Source organism: Malania oleifera, chromosome 7 (genome assembly GCF_029873635.1).
Source record: "Malania oleifera isolate guangnan ecotype guangnan chromosome 7, ASM2987363v1, whole genome shotgun sequence".
NCBI lineage: Eukaryota > Viridiplantae > Streptophyta > Magnoliopsida > Santalales > Ximeniaceae > Malania > Malania oleifera.
The window spans coordinates 60,417,290-60,444,069 of record NC_080423.1 but is presented as its reverse complement, the minus strand read 5'-3'; the positions used below and the strand labels follow the sequence as shown (position 1 = coordinate 60,444,069).

At 36.8% G+C, this 26,780-nt stretch overlaps 1 protein-coding gene across 5 annotated transcripts in view; it reads right to left on the bottom strand.

Moving 5' to 3' along the window:
• LOC131160014 (nuclear transcription factor Y subunit A-7) overlaps positions 1-22,158 on the bottom strand; it is a 43,885-nt gene extending 21,727 nt beyond the window's left edge. Inside the window, exons 1-3 of one of the 5 annotated variants that reach the window (XM_058115299.1) lie at positions 21,796-21,815; positions 21,111-21,265; positions 11,463-11,526 (exon numbers count right to left, since the gene is read on the bottom strand). In XM_058115299.1, the coding sequence (XP_057971282.1) occupies positions 11,463-11,490 (28 nt within the window). In that variant the 5' untranslated portion in view covers positions 11,491-11,526; positions 21,111-21,265; positions 21,796-21,815. Of the gene's footprint in view, positions 1-5,825; positions 5,975-8,974; positions 10,351-11,462; positions 11,527-21,110; positions 21,266-21,795 lie in introns of those variants that run through there. The other 4 variants (XM_058115298.1, XM_058115295.1, XM_058115300.1 and 1 more) reach the window with 4 other exon arrangements.
• Positions 22,159-26,780: the final 4,622 nt, after the last annotated feature.

The following is a 26,780-nucleotide window of genomic DNA, read 5'->3' as shown; positions in this document are numbered from 1 at the left end:
AGGTCTACTCCTACCCCTTCTATTGCCCCCCACAGTAACTAAGTCACTCTTCCTCATAGGTGCACCATGTGGCCTACGTTGCAAGTGTCCATACCATCTGAGTCGCCATTCCCTTATCTTATCTTCTATAGGAGCTACACCTAACTTACCATGAATATGTTTATTCCTTAATTTATCTTTCAATGTTATACCACTCATCCATCTAAGCAAAAGGCAACAATGGTTGGCGAACCAAAAAATGGGGTCTAAGCTAATTTCTTACCCATGCCTAGTATCCTCTTATTACAAAATACATGGTTGCAAATGATGAGGAGAAACTTTCCATCATTTTGACATTAGAATAAAATTAAAACATGAATATTAATGCTAGTAGGAAAAAATATAAAATTATTTGTCCTTAAGTAGAGATTCTTCCACAACCCCATTTTCTTGTCAAATATACTTCACAAGGTGTGCAGTCTCTAGTAGGATGCATGACAATCCTATGGTATGATTGATGCCCAACATTTGGCAAAAGAATGTTTTCATTGCTTGCCCATCCATCAAAGAGTTTAGGACCGCTTTAACTAGGTAGAGAAGTGGTTGAGGAGAATCCCACTAATCATTACTAGGCTTAAACCTCTGAAATAATACGACTATCTTCCCTCTTAACTTCTAAGATTGAGTTGTTGGTTCTCTTTGCACTTTCTACGATGGTAGCAAAAGAGAGTAATGGTGCATTTGATTCGGTGACCAAGGCTTGCAAGACAAGACAAGCCTGGACTAGATCAAATCTTGTTAAAGTTTGATATACATTGTTGGCCCACAACCTAATAGCTTAAGCTTCTAGGTACAGTGATAATCTAACATGGTATCAAAGCTGGTTACCAGTAGGTCTTAGATTCTAGTCTCATCACACGCGTTTGTTGTGTGGTGTTTTAAAAAAACTATTATATTCCTAGTGATAGGTGTTACAACGTGTGTTTATCTCTCCACGTGTTGTAGGGATGCACTGCGAAAATATTCAAAACGAAAGTTGTGGTATTTTTTCTTAGCTTTCCGTAGACACCCAGATCATCCTTTTTGGAGTTCTCTAGCAAAGTTATGCTCCAAATACTGAAGGTTGTTTTAGGAAATTCAAGAAAGGAATTTGAGTTTGAAAAAGGACTCTTGATGAAGGGAATTTGAATTTGAAAAGGAAAGTTTCCTCCTTAATTCCCATGACTCCTTTAATTATTTATTCATAAATAAAAAATAAACAAAATAAATCAAAACTCTAATAAATAAGAAAATTAAACACAAACTAGCATCAAAATAAGAGTGAAAGTATGACAAAACTTGTACAGAAATTAAACACATCAAGTGTCAAAGCTTTGATATACATTGTTGGCTCACAACGTAATAGCATAAGCTTTCAGGCAAAGTGATAATATAACATATCCAACTGGCTATGATCATTATCTGATCCCATGTTTGGATTGGGACACCCATTAAATAGGCTAATTATTCAGAAGCACATACACACCCTTTAACAAAAAATCAATAAAATGAAATGATTCATATAGCATGTTGAAAAAAAAATGGGAAATGAAATTAATCAATTAAAAAAATGAATAAAGGAATACCATACAAAATTTCTGCATCTCATTCTTCTTTTTCCATTTCATCAACATTTGGCATATCACTCCTCCCTTTCTTGTCACAACCCCATCATTGTTTTTCTCTCTTTGCTTTACCACCACCATGATTGGTGACAATCCAAATAGACCAAAAAACAAAAGAACATAATAGCAATAACAAACAAATATAACCGCAACAGCATTAACATTAATTTATATAACTCACTCCTAATTTCCATAGATTATTCCACAAGCACTAGTGATAAAGGAGCTCAATATTTACAACAGGATGGTGCTTAAGGTTCCACCCAGCAGGAGATGCCTTCATTTCAGTTTTGGCTCATACCTAGGAACCACAGTCCATGCTCACATCTTCAGATCAGGAGTTGGGAGTGCCACCTTGAAGCAGAGCTAGGCATACTGCTACCAAATACACATCCTCGTGATGTTGGGCAATGGGCCAGATCCCAGAGATTCAACATTAAACTTACATGTGCATATCTAAACAGAGAAGGCCAGAAAAAATCTCACTTAAACCATCACAGATATGCCATTCATGACCAAATATGAGCACAATTGTGGCCAGATTTGGCCTGAAAGACAGAGAGAGAGAAAATGAGGGAGAGGGAGAGGGAGAGGGAGAGGAAGAGATAGGATACTAACCTTTCTAGAGAAAACTGGCAAGCTGCTAGACGACCAGCATAAGGAACTCCTCATGGGAAGCAAACGAACTAGGGAGATCTGGGGTGTCAAAGGAAATTCCTTGGGTAAATATGTATAGTTTGCACAAATCATGGCCTATCCAGGGCTGGGCAGGGTAGGTGAGCATGTGTGAGTGTGGGTTTGGGGGGGATCCGCTAGTCTTATTCAGCTAGTCATATTCTACTTGTCCGTTGCATCAAACATAGGCTAAGGGCCCTTCCCCTTGCCTAACCACCAAACCAAACAATCCCTAAGGGGATATTTTCAAGTTGAACCCTATGTTTAATGCGAATTCCTTGAATACGAACTTCCACAAATCCTTTTCCATCTAAAGATTCTAACACTCACTTTGTATTCTTTTTAGAACGCTCTACATCACTCATCATATTTTCATTACTCTTGGTGCTCCCTAATATACTTTGATCTACCAAAGTCACTTCTTCTCCAGCCAACACAATTTTTCCATGCATTCTCCATCAATAATTTGGAGAGCTCATAGGGTTTAAGATCATCATCTAAGCCATGCGCTTCTATGGTCTCCAAAAACTTCATCCAGTGTTCCCTCCCATTATTACCCTTTTAATTGAGGAGTCTAGATCTAGGACTCACACAATCCTTGGGATATGGCTTGACCAAGTGTAATGAAACTTGAAATCCAATTAGGTGAGGATGGATCTCTCAAGCTCTCATATCAAAATCCTACATGATTCCTCTTTAGTGATATAAGATGTTAAGTTGGTAGTTGCAAGATTTAAAGGCATAGGAGTAAGGTTTAGTGGGGTATGAGTGATAGATTCCCCAACCTAGACTTGTGGATGGCAACAGGTGCATGGATGTGGTAGGGATTGTTTCATTAGGAGGTGGTAGTTGGACATTCAGGATTCAAAGTGGAGGAATCTCTTAAGCATGCCCCTTCAAAAATTTAAATATTGATTCCAATCTCTATTTCAATTTTTTTTTTTTAAATGTGGAAATTAGAAGTAAATCATGAGATTATTTTATGAAGCTTTAAAAAACTATAAATAGACATAAAATGCAAAATTTATTATAAATAAAATGCATCAAGGACACATTTGCGGTGTATATAGCTGCAATATAATAATCATACTAACTTGCTAAAACTAAAAAAAGATATAGAATGGATTAAATGTTTAAAAACAAAATAAAAAAAATCAGGATGATAGTGTCTTGGTTATAGAAGAAGACATAAAAGAAAGATAGCAAAGTTACTTTAGTAAGTTATCCAATGACAACCAAGTAGAAAGCTTAAACTTAAAATTGACAAATGAGGAAAAGGCTAAAAATTTGAGATTTATGCACAAAATTAGAGTTAATAAGTTAAGCTTAAATTAAAAAAGTTGAAAAATGGAAAAGTAATAGGATAGGATAACATCTCAATTAAAGTTTGCAAATGCTTAGGTGGTACTGGAATTATATGGTCAACTAATTTATTTAACACAATTATAGAAACTAAGAACATGCTAGACGAATGGAGGAAAAGCAATTTAATAGCTACATATAGAAATAGAGATATTTAAAATTGCAACTACTATTGTGAAATTAAACTAATGAGTCATACAATTAAACTGTGGAAATGGTATTGAACAAAGACTAAGGTTGGAAACGGGGGTCTCAGAAAATCAAGAGGAACGTGCATATGGTGGTTGTTGACTTAGAGAAAGCCTTAGATAGGGTACCGAGGGAAGTTTGTGGGTTCTAGAAAGAAGGAGTATGCAATCGATATACAATGTCATTAAGAATATGTATGATAGAGTAATGAATAATGACTACCATTTGGATTGTAGGTGAAGAGTCTAGCAAATTTTGAATCACAATAGGTGTACATCAAGGATCTGCTCTGACCCCTTTATCTTTTTGCATTAGTGATGGATAAACTTACAAGGAGTTTCCAAAACAAGGTGTCATGGTTTATATTGTTTGCAGATGATATTGTCTTGATTTATGAAACAAGGAGGAGAGTAATCTAAGTTAGAATTATGGAAAGAATCCATAGAATATAGAGTTTTTAGGATAAGAAGATATAAGACAGAATATATAAAATGTATTTTAGTTCATGGTAGGGGGGTATTATAGAAAAGAATAAACTTGATGGTCAAGAAATTAATAGCATTAGTAGATTTCAATACCTTGATCTATTATGCAAGCTAAAGGAGAAATTGAAGAAGATGTAATATATAGAGTTAAAGCAGGGCAAAATGATGACATGCTTTAGGCATTTTGTGTGATCATAGAATATCTTAATATTAAAATGGAAGTTCTAAAAGACCGCTATAAGACCAATAATGCTATATGGATCAAAATGTTGGGCAACTAAGAAATAACATATCCAAAAAGAAAAAATTGCCAAAAAGAGAATACTAAGATGGATGAGTGGTATAACATTAAAAGACAAATTAATGAATGAACATATTCACGACAAGTTAGGCATAGCACCTATAGAAGAAAAGATAAAGGAGGAGCTACTCAAATGGACATCTACAACTGTTAGAATACCATTTTACCTAAAATCTTAAGTCGTTAGGTTCAAGGCCAACAATGTATATCGGACCTTAACACTCCCCCACATGTGCAGCATGACAGCATGTGGAAAGATAAAGAAACAATAAGCAACACCCATGATAGAGAATAAGATAATTCTTCACAAACAAACAATAAATGCAGGCAAAAAGACTAGAACCCAGGACCTCTTGTCAACTTGGCTCTAACACCATAATAGAATACCACTTTACCTAAAAGCTTAACTCGTTAGTTTGTGGGCCAACAATGTATATCAAGTCTAACTAGCAACGTGGGCCAAATAGTATTCCAACGAGGAGTGAGCAAGTTATTGTTAGCGGCAAAAAGGGTAGGCATAGACCTAAAATAACTTGGAATGGGGTGGTAAGGATTAAACAGCCCTCACATTGTCAAAGAAAATTGCTCACAATTGTGTAAATTGGTGGAAAAAGATCCATATATCCAACCCCACCTAGCGAGACATAAGGCTGAGTTTGTTTTTTTTTTTTTTTTTTTTTTCGTTGTTTATTTTGAACATATCTAATTAATATAAATGGAATTCATATATTAGCTAAACATTATTTATTATACAAATACAAATAATTTAATAAATGGTCAAATAAAATGTTGTGGAGATATCTATGCTTAATTTTTCATATAATTTCCAAAAACCAAGCTATTCATATCCTTCTTTTAATAATCTTTATTTTCAATATAAAAGAGGAAAATAACTAAAAGGCAAAATTTGAAATTTTGGTTCTTGAATCTCAATTTGAATTTCAAAGACATTTTATCCTATAGTTAAAAGTTGGACAAATTTTGCTGAATTATTGAAATTCCAATAAATTTCAGTAATTTGAGGAAATTTCAAATGAGAAGTCCATAAAGTGAAAATTGATTGCCATTCCAGTTCCAAGGGTAGCAGAAAGCAAACATTACAACAAAAATTTTAACAATTACGTGAAAATTTTAGACCATGTGCAGAAGTTGGCCGAGTGGGAGCATTACCCTTATCCTCACAAGCAGTGAGGTTGACTAGAGGATTTGAAGGAGACCTTGGAGTCTTCTGGAGCTCGATAACAATAGGGGGCATGCTAAGAAGTTGATTGATGGCGGCCGCAATTTTGTAAGCGTGTCTTTTTGTTCTCTTCCAACATCTACATCATATGTACCATATAAGTGGCAAACTCTTGCGATTCTTGGTGTGGCAAGATGATCATTCAAGTCCAACCCATTCTCGGTGTCTTGTGTAGGTTAAGTGCTGGCCGTGACTACCAGTTTTCTCTTAGCCACTACCTTACACAATCACACCCTCCCAAGAAAATTTATGAAAATTTAAAGGGGTTTCCTAAAAAGTTAGGAGAGCCCACATTGTGCACAACTAATGGATATTCTAGAGAGCAGTAGCAAGAAGAACCAGGAGCAATCCTTAGAAAGCTCAACCATCAGGTACAGTAAGTGAATTCTTTTAGTTGAAGGGAATCTACTAACTTGAGGGATTTGACAAGTAAAAGAATTTCTAAGAGTGAGTGAGGAGAGAGCGCTAGACTGCCTCATTCCAAAAGCCCCTCACTAAAGCATGGTTGGGAATATTTATAAGGGAGAGGAAAACATGTGTGGCTTGTCATCGTCTAATAAAAGAATGTCACATTGGTTCCCAACCTATGAGAAATATAAACCAGTGTACCAATGGGATGGCAACACATGATTTGGGTGAGAGCAAAAAAGAGGACATGTCACAAGCATATGGCAAGCAAGGGATTGGACTCCTTAACGAACCCTAATTCAAGCCCACATGCCCATGTCCCAAGATTAGGATTGGTAGGGAGACCCAAACACATGTCTACGCAACCAATCCCAAGCCCACACAGTACTAGTCTTAACTTCCTGCAAAGGTGCAATATAAGTTTTTTTTTTTTATTACAAATAACAAAATATATTAGACGAGAAAGAAACAACAAAAACGGGGAGAAAAAAGGAGAACAAGAACTCCTTCTTTTAAGAAAAGAAAAATAGCTTCAAGATACAGAAAACACAAAACCAAAGACAACTCAAGCCACCCAATCCAGCTACAAGTCTTCCAGGAAAACATGAGAGAAACCATTTGTCAAAATGCACAGAAATGCAAGATAAACCACTCTACTCCAAAGCAAGTTGTTAGGAGTGCCACACTTTAGAAAATTCTGGCATTCCTATCCAACCAAAGACACCAAATAATTGCCATAACACCACAAATCTTTCCTATCCTTCACCTTGAGGAACTCCATAAGCATGATATTACAAAAATCCCTCAACGTGGATGGGCAAATTTAGTTTTCACCAAAAATACCAAATAACTTATTCCAAATAGCCAAAGCGAAAGGGCAGTGAGGAAACAAATGTGAACAGTCTCCCTGTCCTCAAACAGTTGGCACAAACATCAGGCGACGTAGCCTTATTGGTTCTTCTCTTCTAGAGCAAGTCATTAGTGTTGATTTTCTCGAGGATCACAGTCCAGATAAAAGCTTTTATTTCTACGGAACTTTAGCTTTCAAAATAAAAGAGTACAAGGAAAAAGAAGTAGTGTTAAGCTCACAAGTCAGATAAGATACTTGCAAGAGAATTCTCTAAAGGAGCTAAGTTCCAAACCCTTTCATCACTCCCCATGTGAACATGAAAGAATCAAGAAACTTGGTCGAGTCCAACTCATTAATCTCTATCTCATTAAGACTTCTCCTGAACTGTAAATCCCAAGAATGCCCATTCAGATACAGAAGGAGAAAAACATAAATTGGGCTTTCATGAAGAGCTAAGAACCAAAAGAGACAGAGATAGCAAAGGCCAAATGAACCACCCCGTGGATAGTCTCTTCCTCATGCAAACTCACCTATGCTATTGGTAATTCCGTTCTACCATGTGTTCCTTTCTTTTATCTTCTTACGTGGTTTCCCTTTATTTTCGCATGAGGCAACAATCTTGGGCGGAAGCATGGAATGGATGTCAAGATGGAGGCCTTGACTTCTCCATGGACATGGGAGTTGGAGAATCTTCCTTCCAGTAAGGAGTGATTAAGTGTCACTGGTGCATACCATTACGCCTAACAAGGCTAGAAGAATTCTACCCTATAGCAAAATTTAAGTTTGTTCAGGTTTTGATTTCCTTAACTGTTGATAACTGGCTGTTATTCCAATTAGATGTTAAGAATACATTCATCAATGGACCTAAAAGACACGGTTTACGTGGAGCAACATCTAGGGTATGTTGCTTCGAGGTAGAGTGGCACGGTTTGTAAGTTGCATAAGGTCAGTCATGCGCTTAAGCAATCTCTTAAAGCTCAGTTTGAAAAATTCAGTATGATAGTTTCTGCTTTTGGGTTTATACAGTGCTATTCTGATATTTTGGTCAATAATAAGGAGATAGGTTTGGTACAATTGGTGGCTTATGTTGATGATATTATCACCACCAGCAAAGACTCTCAAGGAATTGCAGATGTGAAGTGTGGACTTTAAAAGCAGTTCCAGAACAAGGACCTGACTTAATATTGAGGTTGTCAAAATATTAAACTTGTCACATCAGAAATATATATTAGACCAGCTATATGAGACTAACATGATGAGAGCTAAACCACCCAAAACTTTAGTTAATCCAAATATGAAGCTAACCAGCAAAGTTGAACTAGATTTAAACACAAGCATCAGTATAAGAAATGGGCTGGTAATGGCATTTATTTGACAGTCATCACACATAACATATCATCTGTTGGAGCTGTGGTAACTTGTAAGTAAATTATGAAGAATCCCCAACAGAGACACTGGAGTGCCATGTGTAGGATTCTTCAGCATCTCAAAAGCTCTCAGGTTGTTGTACATTAATGGCAGGTTTAACTGAAGATTGGACATCTCCTAATGAGTATTGTACCTTTGTGGGTGGCAATCTTGATACTTGGTGTAGCAAGAAATTATCTACCATTGTGAGGTCAGAACATAGATCTATGGCCCGTACTGTCAATGAGTTAATATGGTTGAAGTTTCTTAGGCCAGTGTCAGCCTAAGGATATGTTTCGTGATAATCTAGCCACTATCTATATTGCACGTAAACATGTGTTTCATTATATATAGGACTAAGCACACTGAAGTTGACAATCCTTGTCAGAAACATTTTGATGAAGAATATCTTACTACTCTGTGAAGTCTTGTAGCCAGCCAGGAGATTTGTTCATTAAGGCCGACTTTAGACTTGCTTTCTCTACCGCAAGATGGAGCAGGTAACATTTATACAACACCTGCTTAGGGAGAAATGATTATAGTAGCTTTAGTCTATTTCCTTTTCTTTTTTTAATAGAAAAGGAATTCATTAAGCTAGAAGAATGTACAAATAGGATGAGAAATCCACATTCCTCTCAGACCAAGGATTCTTGCCCAAAGGAGCTCCTAAATGAGTAAAAGGCCAGTACAGAATCTCACAGTCTACAAAAGCAGCAAACCTAGAAGACACTTTTGGACTCAAAATAGCAACAAGATCGAACTTCGCTAAATTAGTCTTAAGCCCTGACATTAACTCAAAATTCGTAAAATGTTGAGAAAAATATTACAGAAAGATGTCCCATCATCTGACCACTAACAAGAATGGAATAGTATATCATCAGGAGAAGGAGCAATGTTTGTTCAATGACATTTTTGTCCTTGAAAATATTTTATTTAGAGGAACAGCTGATCTAGGAGTCATTCTCTTCTGCCTGACTATTTTATCTCCCTCTTCTGTCTCTGGTATGAATTTTCTTGCAACTTTCTCAAATTCACAATGTTCACATTAGCAAACTTGAAAAGAAAATGGATGGATTCTCATTTTTAACCCCAAAACTTTATTAATGATTTTTATATTTTAAATCAATCTACTAGCATCTGTTACTTTTCACAATTTTACTGAGGATAAATGTAATTCATACTGAAGGATGTTAGAATCTTAGAATTTCCAAATCCTTACACAAAGATTTGTGAACAGATCATTTCCAGTCACTGTTAATTTGTTTGTCTTATAAATCTCAAAGATAGTGTGCAGTTTTTGAATTTAACTATCATATAAAGATGGAATTAAATACCCACATCCCCAGTTTGGGTTTTATAGAAATCCACCCAACTCTAAATTCAAAGCTTGAAATCCGTGTTCCCCAACGCAACATCAAGAGAAGAAGGTTTGGAACTTAAACGTTAACATCTTGAAGGATTGACATTGATTCAGCATTTGAAAAAGATTTCAAACTTGAAAGAAAATCAGAGCATCATGGAGAATATTTCAAGATTTCCTCCTGACATGAGACAAAGTTATGACAAGAGAATGTTGAAGGTTGACAATCTTGAAGCTAACACTCAGCAGTCTCAGTATAGTTAACAAAGTATATTCAGAATTTTTTTAAAAAAAATTAATTCCAAAATTAATTTCTCTAGCCACCTTCTCAACAGTCAAATGAATCTCAGGGAATATATAGAGAAAATTTCTCAACATATTGAGGTGCCAATTGCTTCCTTCAGCATTCCCCTTCAGGGATCATCGGTGTCTTTCCCTTCTCATTATCAATAAAAATTCAAAAATTAATAAGACTAGCCAGGAGCCCTAAATATATCGGAAAAATAAACTGCAACCCCTTGAAAAATAAAGGAAATAGACATAATTTCCTTCTACATATCATTGTAGAAGTAATTGAGCAAGATTTCCACATCTTTTTTTTCAGATTACAAAGCCTGAACAACAACCACCAAGCGCCCCCCCCCCCCCCCCCCCACCAAAAACCCTCATTTCACCCAGCCAGGGCTCCAGGCAGCAGATGCCTTTGTAAGTTAATGCTCTCAAACCCCTAAGTTGCAGGAAGTTCATCAGAACTTCCCGAAACACTAGATGGTGCATATGCACCAACAGTTCAACACAAAAAACTGTTCCCCACAACAATAGAGCTAGGATGCACCAGAACAAGGTGACAAACTTCACATGTTATTGAAGTCAGGTTTACCCAGGGCAGCAAATTTAACTGCAAGAAAAATAAACAAAATAATAGGCCGCAAATGTTCACAGAGGTAGTGTACACAAACTTGATAAATTGGATACAGTGGCAATGGATCTGCTAAGAAACCAGCTTAATTCACAATTAACTGAATAAACCTCGCAATATAGCAACAGATATAAACTGTTTTAAAAAGCACATTGTGGGACACTTGTCCATGGTTATGACCTCACCATTATACTTTGTAAAGCAGATTATCCATAGAACTCACAAAGTAACCATTATATACTTTTTCATCTGTATTTAAGTTCTGAGATGATACCCAAGTACCAACATTGTATAAGCTCTGGGAAGCCCAACACTTCAAACAGTGCCAACTCAAATACTACTGTTTTGCATTAAAAATAGTATATTCAACATGGAAGTTTGTGCCATTCCCTAAAACAACCTCAAAGAATAAAGACACCAACATGATAAACAGCTGAATTTTCCTAAACTTTTAACGAGTTTAAACATCATTTCAAAATCCAAACAGTTCTAATATCTTGCACCAATCCTAGCAGGCCCTCAGAATTGAAAAATAATGTCAATTGCTGAGCATGGCCAAGCCACAGAAAAGGAAAAAAGATACCCTAAGAATATGAATTTGATCAAACTTTGCACAAAAATACCAGAAGGATCATGCGCAGAAGAAGTCATGATTCCCCAATGCACAAAGATTCCTCGAACTCAAATCTGTCAGCACAAACAACAGAATAATTCAGATCAGTGTCATACCAAAACATCAGGACATCAGCTTATGTCACCAATCCACCATCCACTCAAACCAGAAGTCACACTTGTACAAAGTATGTGGACCTTCTAATCACTGAAATATAATCGGAAGGATGATCTACTAGTATTATGACGTCCATACCATCCAAAAAAACAAAGAAAACAAATATAAAATCTAACATACCACACCATGATACCACAAAAGAAGATGAATAAGGAGAGGAAAACAAAAAACTGGGGCATTAGGGGAGGAGGAGCCTTGATCCCATAAGTGGGGCAGGGGAAGCATCCATAGACCAACCTAAAATACAAGGTAGAATCATCCAACCTAATGGTCTAATGTCATAATGGCTTGTCCAACAGTGGCAAGATCAAACCCCTGCGTTTTTTAGGGTGCAACCTGTTCTCCAATCAAGACATCCCACAACTATTAATTACTCTTTCTTATTCACTCATCCCCATAAGTTAAATTTGGGTTGCTAGACTCTTAATGTGGTCTTATAGATCCTAATCCTAAGCTTACCTCAAGCATCCAATAATTTAATACGCCATAATCCACAATTTATGCTCATTAAATTTAGCCCATTCATAATAATCCTGTCATTTTTGTTTTTAATTCTATTTGCCCCCAAAAAAAAAAAATGTAGGACAGGCCAAGCTCTATCCTACATCAACTTTTGATAGCACTATAATGTGGTCAGGCACGGTTCAAGGGATGTTTACAAACTCTATTTTGAAATGGTGGCATTTCAACTTGGCATTGGATACACTGGATCTAAGGTCAAAAAAAAAAAAAAACTGAAATGGTTTTTTTTTTCTTAAAAAAAAAGGTACTAGTAGTTGTCCTATTCACTAATCAGAGCGTCCACATTATTTCTACCTCCCACAATCACTCTCATCACATCCTGTATCATCAATACAGTAAAATGTGATAGTCATTATAAAAAATTAAAAATTAAAAAAATTATAATTGAATCATGCAATTTGGTCCAAATTGAGCATTTCATAAGCGTATCATCAATATATCACTCAAAAAAATTAAATAATTTAAAACTCAAAAATAAGAAAGTTTAGTTTTTTCTTGAAACGTAGGCTTACAAACATACTTATTCTAAACCCCCAAAAATCCAATATTTATATTGGTTTTGACTTGTTATCATTAATAGAATCTATGTGTTACAATACAACAATTAAGGGGATAATAGGGGAAGATAATGACCCTACATGTTACTCTCAAAGAATGTGCCCCTATATTTTCCCTCCAGGGAGTTGCATTGTATGCATCATTCCTTCAAGTAAAGAATGTATTGTTGCCTTATTGACAAATAATTTGAATAGATACTTTTAGACAAGCGTACTATGATGCATGTTTGCTGCATGCTATTGTGTGATGGCCATATGCTTTGCAAATTTGCCCCTTATATGTATGTTATTGAATGGACATGATACCACTCTCTTGCTATCATTATGGCCCAAGTGACTTATATGATGCCCATGCTTGCAACTTTGATCCTATGAACATTGGCTAACTTGCTCAGGAAGAGTTCTCAACAATTGTCACAAGAACCTCTCAAGTAGAAGGAAACTTGGGGTTGATGACAATTGGTACCAAAGTATTGGTCACCATGAGTGGCCACCTCAAAGCTGCAGATTGACAAAGACAGAACGTATTGAGGCACTCGAGCCAAGAGTGGCTGAGCTTGAAACACTTGAGGTGACATTTGTTGAACTCCCGACATTAGTGGCAAAGTTGTTGAACTCCGAGGGTATGAGAATAGAGCTTGAGGCCATCAGGAAGGCAGTAGAGGAATCTTTATAGCTCAGCCAGGAAAGGATTGCTAAATTCTCAACTTAAATCCCAGGAGAATTGGCCAATGGAGCTTGAGGCCTTCCACGAATGTTGTGCAGATGGAAGATTTTGATGTTAGGCTAAGAGAACTTGAGAGCACAATGCCGATGCAAACATTCCATGGGGAAAAGCCATCAGAGCTTGAGGCTTGTAGCTTTATGAAAATTTTTACTTGCTTATAGGTCATATCAAGGAGTCCATGGATGCCATTAATCTGACTAGATGAAGTTAGTGAAAACGTAACTGGAGCTAGCGATATCAGAAACACCATGACCCAACTGCAAAACTAGATATAAAGTGCATTCACAAGGAACTCAACATCATGCAACCAATAATGTCCATGAGATGCAAATGCAGAGGTAGCAAATGAATGTCCTTCAAGTTCTCACGGGTTTGAAACTCGAGTTAAGCAATCTGGTTCTAGATTCCTAGCAGTGCAAAGTTGCCATAGTTTCTTGATGTTTATTCTCATGTAACCCGTGCCTTCTCTAGCACCCATTCTTCCCTGGTTCCAATGTTTCGACCTCTAGCAAATTCCTTTAATTTCTTTTGGTACACGAGGTCGTTCAATTTTTCAACCAAGTAGTAACAAAAGTTCCCATGGTGGTTTAAGTGGTTGTTGTGGAAGGGATGTACGTGGTAGAGGCCCTCCACAAAGGTGTACTCATTGTGGACGAGGACGTTATAAAATTATGCAGTGTTGGAATGTTCATGGTAAACCCCCACACATCGCCATTGCAGCCACCACATATTCCATTATTCTCAATTCCACAATGAAGGAATATTATATCTCTTACTGAGGAAGAGTATTCAGAGTTCATATAGTAATTAGGCATCCCAGCAAGCTTCTCTTAACATTGCATCTTTTGCTCAAATGGGTAAATCTACAGCACGCTCACCATCCAATATTTCTCCCACCGGTCCTTACCATGGAATTAAATCACGGAAGCCGGTAGCGTAACGTAACGGTAACGGGTGTAATGGGGAGTGGGAGCAGCGGATGTTACATAACGAGAAGCAGGTGTAACAGCCTTGAAATTTTTTGAAGCACACACAACCTTGTGCATATTAGCATACTTGCATGTTTTAAGCTTTTAGCCCTTCTTAGAAAGAGTTTTAGTGTATTTTGGATCCTTTTGTTTGAGTAACTAAGTTATTTGGTAAGGGCAACAAGTTTACATTAATTTTAAACCACCATTGATAGAAAAATTATGTGTGTGCATATTTATACTTCTCATTGTTCTTATCTGTGATAAATTCTTATGTGTGCTAAATTAATTAATAAAACAAAATACATTATGCACTCCATTAATCTATTAACACATAAGACATACAAATGATACAAATATAAAATAGCTAGAAACGAAAGATGGTTGAAGTTGAAAAATATAAAACATAAATATAACGTTACTAATATTATCAAAATAAAATATTTTCCTAACAAGTTAGTACTTTTCAAATTGTTAATTAATGCATCTCTTGTGAGTATTTAAAGAAGTAGTAAATTTTGTATCATTGTCATCCTCATTATAATCTTTTTCCCCTCTCGCCACATGGTATATTGAGAATGATTTATGAAAGAGAGGGAAAAAGTGAGAAGACAAGTAAAAAATAAAATAATTTGTTTGTTGTAACAGTCCTATAGCGATTACCTAACGGCCATAGCGGCCTTTACATAACGATTGCAGTCCGTAACAGCCGCTACAGCTGTAATTTTTCTTCCCACCGATTTCGCAGTGCATAACAGTATCGGTAACCCAAAAAACCATTACGTAAGTTACGTAACGGTCGCGGCCGTTACTTAAAACCATGGCTCCTTAGGTCATAGATTAAGTCCTACTAACCATATGACAGGCATGACCAATTCAATTTTTCAAGAATCTGTGCAAATTAGGAGATGTTTGAACGTATCTCTGGACGCTTGTATGTTGTGTTTTAATAGCTCAAAATCTACATTTTTTTTTTTTTTTTTTGCATTGCTCATTTTCTTGGAGGATTTGGAATAATTTGTTTTCTTTATTTGGAGAAAATTTAGTATGTCCAAGCTCACTGGAGGGGAGGATTTATTGAATATTTCATTCATAGGCTTATGGTTTGTTCTTTTGGACTAGTGGGATCTTTGCAATTTTATAGAGAATTTGGTTGGAAAGGAATGCACGCTTTTTCTTTTTTTTTTCTAGGAGGAAGACCACTTGTCCTTTGCTATGCGGAGGAATTCAATATTTGGCTTCTCTAGTTTTTTATAGTAAGATATTTTTAAAAAGTGTCTTTTTGGACATTTGGCAAGATTGGAAGGCTGCCTTATTTTAATTGTAGTTTTTTCCTTGTCTTACTGTCCTTTCGGAAGATTCTTTCTTCTTTAATAAAATCTCTTCTTTTTGCATTGTTGGGGGGGAATGAAAGCTTGCCTCATGCTACTCAACGCACTACTACTAGTATGTGAATGCACACATTCTTTTTTTTAGGAGGAAGACCACTTGTCCTTTGCTATGCGAAAGGATTCAGTATTTGACTTGCCTCTGGCCTTCTATAGCAAGATATTTTAAAGGAGTATCTTTTTTGAACATTTAGCGAGATTGGAAGGTCGTCTTATTTTGGTTGTAGTTTTTTCCTTGTCTTATTGTCCTTTTGAAAGATTCTTTCTTCTTTAATAAAATATCCTTTTCCCATCAAAGGGAAAAAAATGAAATCTTCCCTCATGCTACTCAATGCACTACTACTTGTATGGGGATAAGGACAATAAACCCTACTCCCTCTATGTTTTGTATATTCCTAAGCTTCCCTTCAATATTACGTTTGTTAGGAAAATTATAAAATCCAATTGTTCCATAAGATTCTTTTCTCACTCTGTTGTCACTCGAAATTTGAAGACAAAAGAAGTCAATTGGTGGTGGACATGAGGTTGTTGGAATTTACTACTTTGAATAGCTATTTCCTACTATTGCCTACTCTACAATTGCTCTACCACTTCAAGTATATTGTTGCCTTGGTCATTCTTAGTTAGGCAAGTCAAAATAGTTGCTTCCAACCTACTTTAAGATATATATATTTAGTTCCGTTTGCTTCCCAAGTCAATAAACAAGCATTAAGCCCTTTCACATCACCCCATTATGATGTGTGGGCCCTAATAAGGTTGTGTCAAAGTTGGGTTTCCTGTATTTTGTCAAAGTTGGGTTGGTCATCCATAGTTGGACAAGTTAAAATATTGGCTCCAACCTACTATAAGTTTTATGTCTAGTCTTGAGTGCGAGTCTTGTCAATTCAAAAATCATCATCATGTTTTTTTTTTGCTTCCTCAATCAATAACTATGTAGTAAGCACTTTCATGTCACTCCATTATGATGTGTGGGGTACTAATAGGGTTGTGTCAAAGTTGGGTTTCAAATATTTTGTCAACTCTGTCGATGACTACTCAAGGATGACTTGGCTTTATTTAGTGGAAGATCATACTAAGTTATTTCATATCTTTTTTGCCTTTATTATAAGCTAAAAACTCAATTTCATTTGCCTATTCTTGATACTTTGCATTCATAATGTGAAGGAGTACTTCAGTACCCAATTCAATAACCTATATGACTAAGTCTATTGTACCCACACACAACCAAAAAATAAAAATAAAAAAGGAAAGTCTATTGTGCCCACACCCCACCAAAAAAAAAAAAAATTGGAGTTGCAAAAAACATATGGTCATAACCCATTGTACAATGTCCAGTGCCCTTAAAGTGTTTTGGAGTGATGTCATGCTCATTGCCTCCTCCCCCATCAACATAATGCCATCCTCTGCTCTTGGCAATAAAATAACATATTCTATTTTCATCCTGAATGCTCCTTTATTCTTTTTACCTCCTCATATATTCAGGTGTAACCCTATCAAAAAATTAACTCCAAGGATAGACAATATGGATCATTGTGCTATCAAATGTAGTTTTTGGCCTACTCGTGTATTCAAAAAGGGATACCATAACTATAGTCCTACCTTACATCAATTTTTTGTTCATGCTAATGTTACGCTCTTTTGTGATTCCTTGAGCCAAGCTGATTTTGATGAGTCCCTATACCCAACCTTCCAAATTCTAGCCTACCATCTCTACCCAATCATCCTCCTGCATCTTCATCTAGTCTGAGTCATCCTAGTTGCCTTGATCATCCTAATTTGCAACTATACACACGACAGAATTTCAAGGCTCTCTAGCTTCCACTACTACGTCTTTTGTTTTCTCGTCTAGTTTCCAAAAAATATTGATCTTCTTATTGTTGTCTGAAAAGGTACAAGCAATTGTATTCATCATACAATCTCTAATTTCATTTGTTATGATTTTTCTGTCAACCCATACTACTCTAATGTTAATACTTTATCCGCTATTGCTCTTCCTAAAAGCCTTATCCAATTATGGGTGGAGGACTGCAATAGTTGAAGAGATGCATGTGTTACACGATAGTGACACTTGGGAACTGTCATGCTGATAAATCTATATTGGCTAACACTAGGTGTATACCAAGAAGGTCAATCAACCCCGATGGTTCTATGTCTTGTCTGGAAACCTATGTTGCTGCTAAAGGTACGGTTTGCATTACTTAAACACATTCTCTCTAGTTTCCAAACTTGACTTAGTTCACTTACTAATATCCCTCGCAACCACATGTCATTGGCATTTGCATCAATTAGATGTAAAGAATTCCTTCCTACATAATGAATCTTCAAGAGGGAGTCTACTAGATTTGTTGCTCGGGCAGTCAGCATTGATGTTTCGCCTAAAAAAATCCTTAGACAATCTAACGCAACATCCAATAGCATGGTTTGGTAGGTTAGTTTGTGCTTGAGTTTGTCCTTCAATGATGCGCGGCACGTCTTTCTGCATTATGTTGTCAAACTGCCGCTAGTATGTAATTACCACTAATGATGATCAAGGTGTTCAAGTTTGAAGTAGTTTCTCCAAACTAGTGAATTAAAAGGCATTATTGAAGCATACTGATGTGTTTTCAAGCATAAATACCCAAGGAATATTTTAAAATGTGAAATTTCCCAAATGCCTTTTGAAGCTGCGCATATGCCTCAACCCAAAATTCATGTCTTTCACAACTCAAAGTATAAGGAATGTGCCTTTTGCTCCCCATATTAACTTGTTTCTAAAATATAGAAATATTTTAAGAACTTAAAAACAGCAAATTGGGGCACAAAAAATGCCCTTTATTTGTGCCAGCTCCAAAGCCTTCCTTGTTGAAACATCGCCCTTGATGAGCAGCCTCTCTCCAATGCTGCCGATTATCAATCTTCTCTTTCACTCTCTCTCCCCTCTTTCAAATAGGTTGACCGAGTGTCTTCAAGAGTCTCACTCTCTTGCTAGCTCATCTAGACCACCCTTTGGCCAGAAGTCAAGCGAGGTTCTCTCAGTCCAACAAATGAGTAGCTGTTCCCCCAACCCCTTTTTGCGTCCTCATTTCATTTTAATATGGTGCGAAGTCATGCAGCCATCACATTGTAGTTATAACCACGTGGCTTATGCAAGGATATTAGTGTGGTTCATTTGTTTAGACTTCATAATTTTTTCTTAAACTATTTTTAGCTTTAAAATAAATTTCATATTAGTGTCTTGCTATCTATTGATGTCACATATCTGCTGTCTTGCTATTGATGTCATTGATCTAATGTATAAAAGATAACTTATATGTAAAATGTGAAGATCCTTTCCTATTTGAGCTGGGTTGCCCCTTGGGTTGGAATCAGTTTTTGGTATATATGATTAATTTTTAAATAAAAAATAAATAAATTCCCAAGAGGCTTATGCCTCAACACCTCAAGGCTTACACCTCGCCTCATCAAGGGTAAAATGCCTAGCCTTATGTTTTTGCCTTTAAAACACCACATGAGATAGATTTGGATCCGTTAAAATACTTCTTGGGTATAGAAGTATCTAGATCTCATGTAGGGACCCGTCTTGTCACAAAGGAAGTATGTTCTACATCTTTTAGATGAGATTGGATTGTTGGGATCTAACTCCGCTTATACACATATGGATCCAAACTACAAATTATTAGCAAACAAGGGTGATTTGTTAGTTGACCCTAGATGATATTAGGGACTTGACCAGAATTTAAGTTACCTTACAGTCACATGATTAAACATATTTTTTGCAACAAGTGTTGTGAGTCAGCCCCTAGATTCTCCTCAAACAAGCCTTGGATACTTCCATTCATATCTTGCAATACCTCTAGGGACAAGAGGCCTCTTGCATTAAGAACACGTTCACACTCATATTCAAGGCTATATATAGATGCAAACTAAATTGATTCATCCTCTGATCGGAGATCCAAAAATGGATACTATGTTTTTGTTGGTGGTGACCAAGATTCCCAAAATAGTAAGAAACAAAATGTTAGTTCAATTGAGTGTTGAGTCATAAGGCTATGGCACGCACTACATGTGTATTGGTTTGGCTGAAGAACATATCCAAAGAACTTGATTTTCCACAGTCTTGGCCTATTGAGTTGAAGTCCAGTAATGAAGATGATATTCATATTGCCTTCAATCCAACCTTCTGTGAGAGAAAAGCATATCAAAGTTGATTGTCCAGAACAGACTTGTGCAGAAGCTCATTAAAAACCATTCATTTGAAACCCAATATGTACATTAAAACTTTAGGGGGTGCTCAGGTTAATTGATTTGTCCATCTAGGAGCATCTAATATCTATGTTCCAACTTGAGGGGTCATATTATTGGTTAACAGTGTTCTTTACCTATGTTAGTAACTAAAAGTTAGTAAGGGTATTGTGTCCATTATGATGTACTTGGCTATAATTATAACTGTTTGATCTAGTTGATTAATTGTGCTTCCAAGTTTGAATTCAAGTGCAATCCCTATGTGGCTTGAGTTTGTCATTTTGTAACAAGTTTGCTCTTTTCTAATTTGAATTCTTTGAAACTGAATTCTTGTTGACATTCCTAGTTGAGTTCAGTACAGTCTTCTTCATTGATGCAACCATTGTACCCAAAATTCAACCATATTGACAGCTAGTGCACACCCAACGCAAAACTTTGGATAATTCAACCTAACATTTAGGTTGAGTGGGTAAAGATTGTGAACCACTCCCAACAAAAAAAAAAAACATTATTATTTTATAATGTCATAGAATTTCACTCTTCACGCTACCTCACTTTCATGACATTGCAGCACAAGCAATTATGTGATTCCATCAATATTTTTTTATAGAAAAAGATGAAATATCTTTAAAGAAAATATATTAGCTAAGAGATAATTATATTAGATAATTTGAGTGCATTAAATATTCGTACATTGGAGAGAACTTGTTGCAATTGAAATTAAAGCTCAACTTAGCACTGGATGAGCAAAAACCATCTAAATAAGGGTTCAAGAGAATTTGAAATGCTGAACAAGACATCAGCCGACACGTGAGGAAAATTTAGAGTTTACTCCAAGTTACCTCCATTTAATCTTTGGAAATTAGGATTAATGAGGATGAGAACAGTCAAAGGCACATGAATTGACTGTAGAAACAGTAACAGATGGGGCATAGAACACTATTCAGAGTCATGTCTATGGTATGTGACAGTGATAATGAAGACAAGAAATATTTATCAGATTATAGAAAACAAATAATGCTACTTATTTCCTGAGTCCAAATATTGCAATCAATTTGATAAGTAAATATGATTCTGTGTTGTAAATTTAATAAGGACCTAATCATGACTTCCACGTTCCATTCCAATTAAGATTGAGAGAAGCGCTTTTGTCCTTGTCCTTTCTAGGTTCACTCCACGCCCTAAACACAGGGCTAAAGTAAGATTGTGCGACTGGAGACTCTGATCAGAGAACAATTACTCCAATCGAGGAACTGCACTGATCCAAAAAATAAATAAAATAAAATATAAAACTTAACATCCTACATTTCATATCTGAAAGCAATATTCCCGAAACTACCATACGTGAACCAGGCAACCCAGGAATTAAGCTAATCAATTGAGCTGCACAACACCCCCCCCCCCCAACCCCCGGCGGCGGGGGGCCAAGGGGTATTCAGCTCAATCAACTCATGTAAGCTCAAGCAATCACCTCTAACCAACAGACAACCTAAATCCTCCAATAAACACCCGAAGATAATTCCCCAACACTTCCCTTCGTTTATTTCTCCAAAACAGAGGAAGAAAATGCTGCGCCGAAGTCGCTTGGCGAAATATTTCGCCAATCTTTTACCTACTCGTCCTGAATCAAAATACATCCTTATTGTCACAAATTCCCAATTACTCCAACTGTCAATGCAACAGAACCTCAAACATGGCGAAACACCCACAACCCCGGAGAAAGGAGCCCAAAACAATCCAACAGCATAAGAACAACAACGGGAAAAAAAATCAAAAAGCATACCTTAAACAACATTTCCGGCAATCAAAGCAAGAAATCATCCGAAATGAAAACAGAGGAAACAAATTAGGAAAAAACAGAATCGATGATATCGATGATCTAGGGTTTCGAGCCTCGAGGTTTACCCGAGAGAGAAACTTCGATATCTCAGACGAACTTCTTGTGTGCTAGGGGACTATTGGCAGTTGACACTCAGGGGAAAACAGAACAAACGTTTCCGAAATGGAAGCCTTTTGCCCCTGCGCACCTGCAGGAATGAACCCTCGTCGGTTTTTTACCCTTTTCCTCTTTTGTTAATCTTGTGGTGAAACGGAGGCCGCTCCGCTCCGCGGTTAAAGATCGATCTGAGCCGCTGGGGAGAACCATAAATTATTCACCGCGGCGTAAGCTACGCAGGACACTGATGGGTCGGAAGGGGGAAATTTTTTTAACCGCGGTGCCACGTGGGATGGGGTAAATTTGGGGGGACTTCGGGCAGGTAGCTGTCGCCTGCCCAGGATTTTGGAACGCTGGTTGGGGTGCGAATCTGGTCCAGAAACTGAGTGGGGCCCACAGGATGAGTGGGCGAGATTGAAGTTGCCCGCTGTTACTTTAGGTTCGTTTGTCGGCGAGACAATGTGGAACGGAATATTATGTGCAGATCTATTAATGCCACGGTCAAAGTCCAGAATTTGGAGTCTTCTTTTCGAATTTAATATTATTTTTGTAAAAATTAATTAAAATTTGTTCTCATCAAACTTTTTTTCCCATTAAAATGCTTATTCATTTGGCGTAAATTAAATCAAAAACGTTGATTTATCCAGCATTTTTTAGTTAGAGCATGACATCACAAATTAAAAAAAGCCACTTCATATAGCAATTTTTCATCTCACATGCACGCAAAAAATAGGAAAAAAGAATGCAACTTTGTGTTGCATTTTTTAATCTGCCACCTTTCCTCTCCCTCTCCACCCTCATCGCCCCCACTTCTCTCTCTTCTCTACCTCTCTACTCATGCATATTTTCCCTTCAACCACTCTCCGTCTACAAACTCTCGAAGCCACTCTTCTGCAACTTCGTTGTCGCCTACCATGACCTCAAATGCAAACGACAATTATGGCTTCGACCACTCCGGTGCGTTGTGTAAAGACCCGAAGAATTATAGAAATTAAGTAAATAAAATAAAGAAGAGAAAAGGATTTTTCGAAAGAATTTTAGCTGGGTCTCGTCAACGAACGCAGAGCGCTCGTCAATGAACTGCCTTCTTGGGCTCGTGTCTCGTCGACGAGAACTTACCGAGAGGGGTTTAGCGAAGCCTGAATTTCATCGACGAGGGTTACGAGTTCATCAACGAACTCCCTTCATAGACTCGTCGACAAGGTAACGTGTCTCATCGACGAAGCCGCATTTTATAAATACACCAACCTTAGAATTTCAGCGAGAATTTTTCATGCAAACTCTTTCTCTCTCTAGAATTTCATCTCCTCTACCTTCTTTCTAGATTTCCAGCTTCATTCTTCACCGGTTCGACGATCGGAAGCTGTCACACTACTTATGAGGAGATACTAGTACATATGTTAGACAGGAAAGAACAGAAATTGTGCAATAAGAAAATTTCGTTAGTAAAAGTCCTATGGAAAAATCACATAGTAGAATAAGCTTCTTGGTAACTTGAGGAAGAAATATGATAGAAATATCCGCACTTATTTAGTAGGGACCAGTAGTAATCAAGGGGGAAAAATGCAAATAAGTATGTTAAATTTCTTTTGTGCAAGTTAGTCAGTATATGTAACAATTTTCTATTAGTAGGTAGTGTTTTGGTTTTGGGAGAATTTTTCTTTTATGTGTATATTTGTAATCTCTTAGGACACTGAATGTAACCACGGTATTCCTCTACTACAAGTGAGGGTAAGTAATAAAATAAGTAGCCGATTTTTCCTCAAAGGATGGTGTTCAATACAGATAATATATTTCGAGGATGAAATTTTATAAGGAGGGGAGAATGTAGAGATCCGAAGAATTATAGAAATTAAGTAAATAAAAGAAAGAAGAGAAAATGATTTTTCAAAAGTGATTTAGTAGGGTCTCGTCAACGAACGCAGAGTGCTCGTCGACGAGTCGCCTTCTTGGGCTCATCGACGTGGACTCGTGTCTCATCGACGAGAACTTACCAAGAGGGGTTTAACGGAGCCTGAATTTCGTCGACGAGGGTTATGAGTTCGTCGACAAACTCCCTTCATAGACTCGTCCACAAGGTGACATGTCTCATTGACGAATCTGCATTTTATAAATACACCAATCTCGGAATTTTAGCGAGAATTTTTCATACAAACTCTTTCCCTCTCTAGAATTTCGTCTCCTATACCTTCTCTCTATATTTATGGCTTCGTTCTTCGTAGGTTCGACAATCGGAAGCCGCCACGCTACTCCTGGGAAGATTCTCTTCAAGTTTGCTGGAGTAATTCGTTAGTTAGGCCAACTTAAGCACCATCCCAAAATTTGGGTAAGTTGGTTATTTAAAGTTTTATAAGGTATTTGGTATTTCTGGACTAAGGAAAGTGTAGTAGATGGAATAATATTGAAGATTTTTTGGGAAAAATGTAAATTTTAGGGTGTTGAGCTAGGAACACCATGGGTGTAGGTTTAGAGTAATTTGTGGGTTTCTCAGTAAGTCAGGTAAGGGGATAAATTAAGTCGGTATTTTTTCATAAAATTATTTATTGTCATACAACATTTATTTTCATAAAAATACGTATGATATAGAATTATGTTTGGGAATACTGTTGTTGAACAGGGAAATGGTTTTAACACATTTTCTAAGAAAGTATGATTGCATAACAAATTATGAGTTTAGAAGGTTACTTACATTTGTGTGGTATGAGTATAATATTTCCATGAAAATTATGTTATATTAAATATTATGATTTTTTTAAGATAAGCAGCATGTTATAACAGTTTTAAGGAAAAACCATTAAAACAGTATAGGAACTATGGTTTTAGAATATTATGTTAAACAGTGCAAGAATTTCATGTTTATTATGTTATGTTATGAATTATGCCGGCGTAAATGTCGTGATTTTTACGTTATGAATTATGCGGCGTAGATGCCGTGATTTTTTACGTTATGATTTATGTCGGCATAGACGCCGTGATTATGTATGATATGTAAGAAATTATGAAATATGATTAAGTGAAATATTACGTTGAAATACAAAACATCTATATTTTAATAATATGAAATGTATTATATGTTATCAGAACTCGGATGACTTAGTTTAGTTTTACGAAGCACGGTACCATAGCTATATGGTCACAATTATGTTTATGTTAGTGTTACCACACATATCAAATAGAGTGTGGGAGATGGCAGTCGATGTGGCTTTATGGGAGTGTCATAGTTCCCCTAGTAGTCCAGCACAGGTGGAACAGGTCCATCGTACTTACACACCTATGTTTGACTTAGCATAATCGGCCAGTCATTACTAGGTCCCATCTATGGGCCACACAACCCTATCATGTGGGGGGTAAGACATGATAACAACTAGCTATCTATCTTGGGTAATATTTCAGTATGGTATAGTTATATAAGATGATTTTCCTATACAAAAATTTAGTATGTCAAACTATGTTATGACAAAACATGTTTTATTCAGATATGATATAAAATGTTTTTACCAGATATGGATTATGTACTGTTTATATATATAACACGAAAATACTCATGTTGCCACACACTGATACTAGTTTATCTCCCTTACTGAGGGGTGTCTCACCCCAACATTACAAACATTTTAGGAAATCCAAATAGGAGGGCGAATAGAGCCCCGCAGTAGTAGAAGTTGACCGAGCTACCTTGTTAGAAAGGTAAGTAGTTGAGTTAGGGTCTAATGGGTTTTTTGATTGAGACCCTAGGATACTTTTTGTTCTTTTTGTAGATGATTGTATATGTATGACGGATTCAATAGAACTCTAGTATTGTGTTTGGTGTTGGATGGTATGTATGTAATTTTATGTTTTCCGCTGCTTAGGTATCAAAGATGTATGACAGGTATATCCTCAATACCCACAGGTCTGGGTTGATCATAATTAGTTCAGTTTTAGCAGGTTATTAGAATTATTATAAATGTAGTTATGTGGGGAAAAAATATATGCAAAAATAGGCAGGTCGTTACAATTTGGTGTCAGAGCCTAAGTTGCAAGGTTTTGTAGACTTTAGAGTGCAGCGGAAACAATACCAGAGTATAGGAAAAGGATTTGAGGTTTTGTTTTACGGTTTGGAGGAAGGACTTTCGTGGTGGTTTCTGTGTTTTTCCTGGGTCACAATTTTAGGAAAATCATAGTAAACTATTGTCGAGTTGTGTTTCTAAAGTGTGGGATTGAATCTTGAATTAAGATAAGGATGTCAAAATAGAGGGATAATATGAGATTTTAGTTAGATAAGTAAATTATAAGGGTAGGGTCCTTAAGTCATGTTTATTATCTTTTCAGGATGGACCTTAGGAGGTGGCAGTACTCATACAAGAGTAGTGAGGGTGCAGGGGCCTCGGGTGCAGGCGAGGCTAATTCAGATGCGGTATTGTGCAGTGTAGCTCAACAGGTCATCACTGAGATCGCACGGAGTACCAAAGAGCAGGGAGGCCTATCTGCAGGCCATGGGTGCACAATAGAGAAATTCACCAAGATGAATCCTCCGAAATTTTTAGGAGGACCTGATCCTGTAGTCGTTGAAAATTGGATGCAAGAAATTTGGCGGTATTGCAATGCACTAAAGAGCAGAGGGTTTTTTTTTGCCACCTATAAACTAACAGGAGAGGCTGAAAGATGGTGGACTGCGATAAAACTATTAGAGGAATAGCGAGCGGTGCCTATAGCTATGACCTGGTGCCGTTTTAGAGAGTCGTTATTCGACAAATATTTCCAAGCCACTACTAGAGAAGCCGAAGTGGAGGAGTTTCTAAATCTAAAATAGGGACAGAAAACAGTCCAACAGTACGCGACGAGGTTTATAG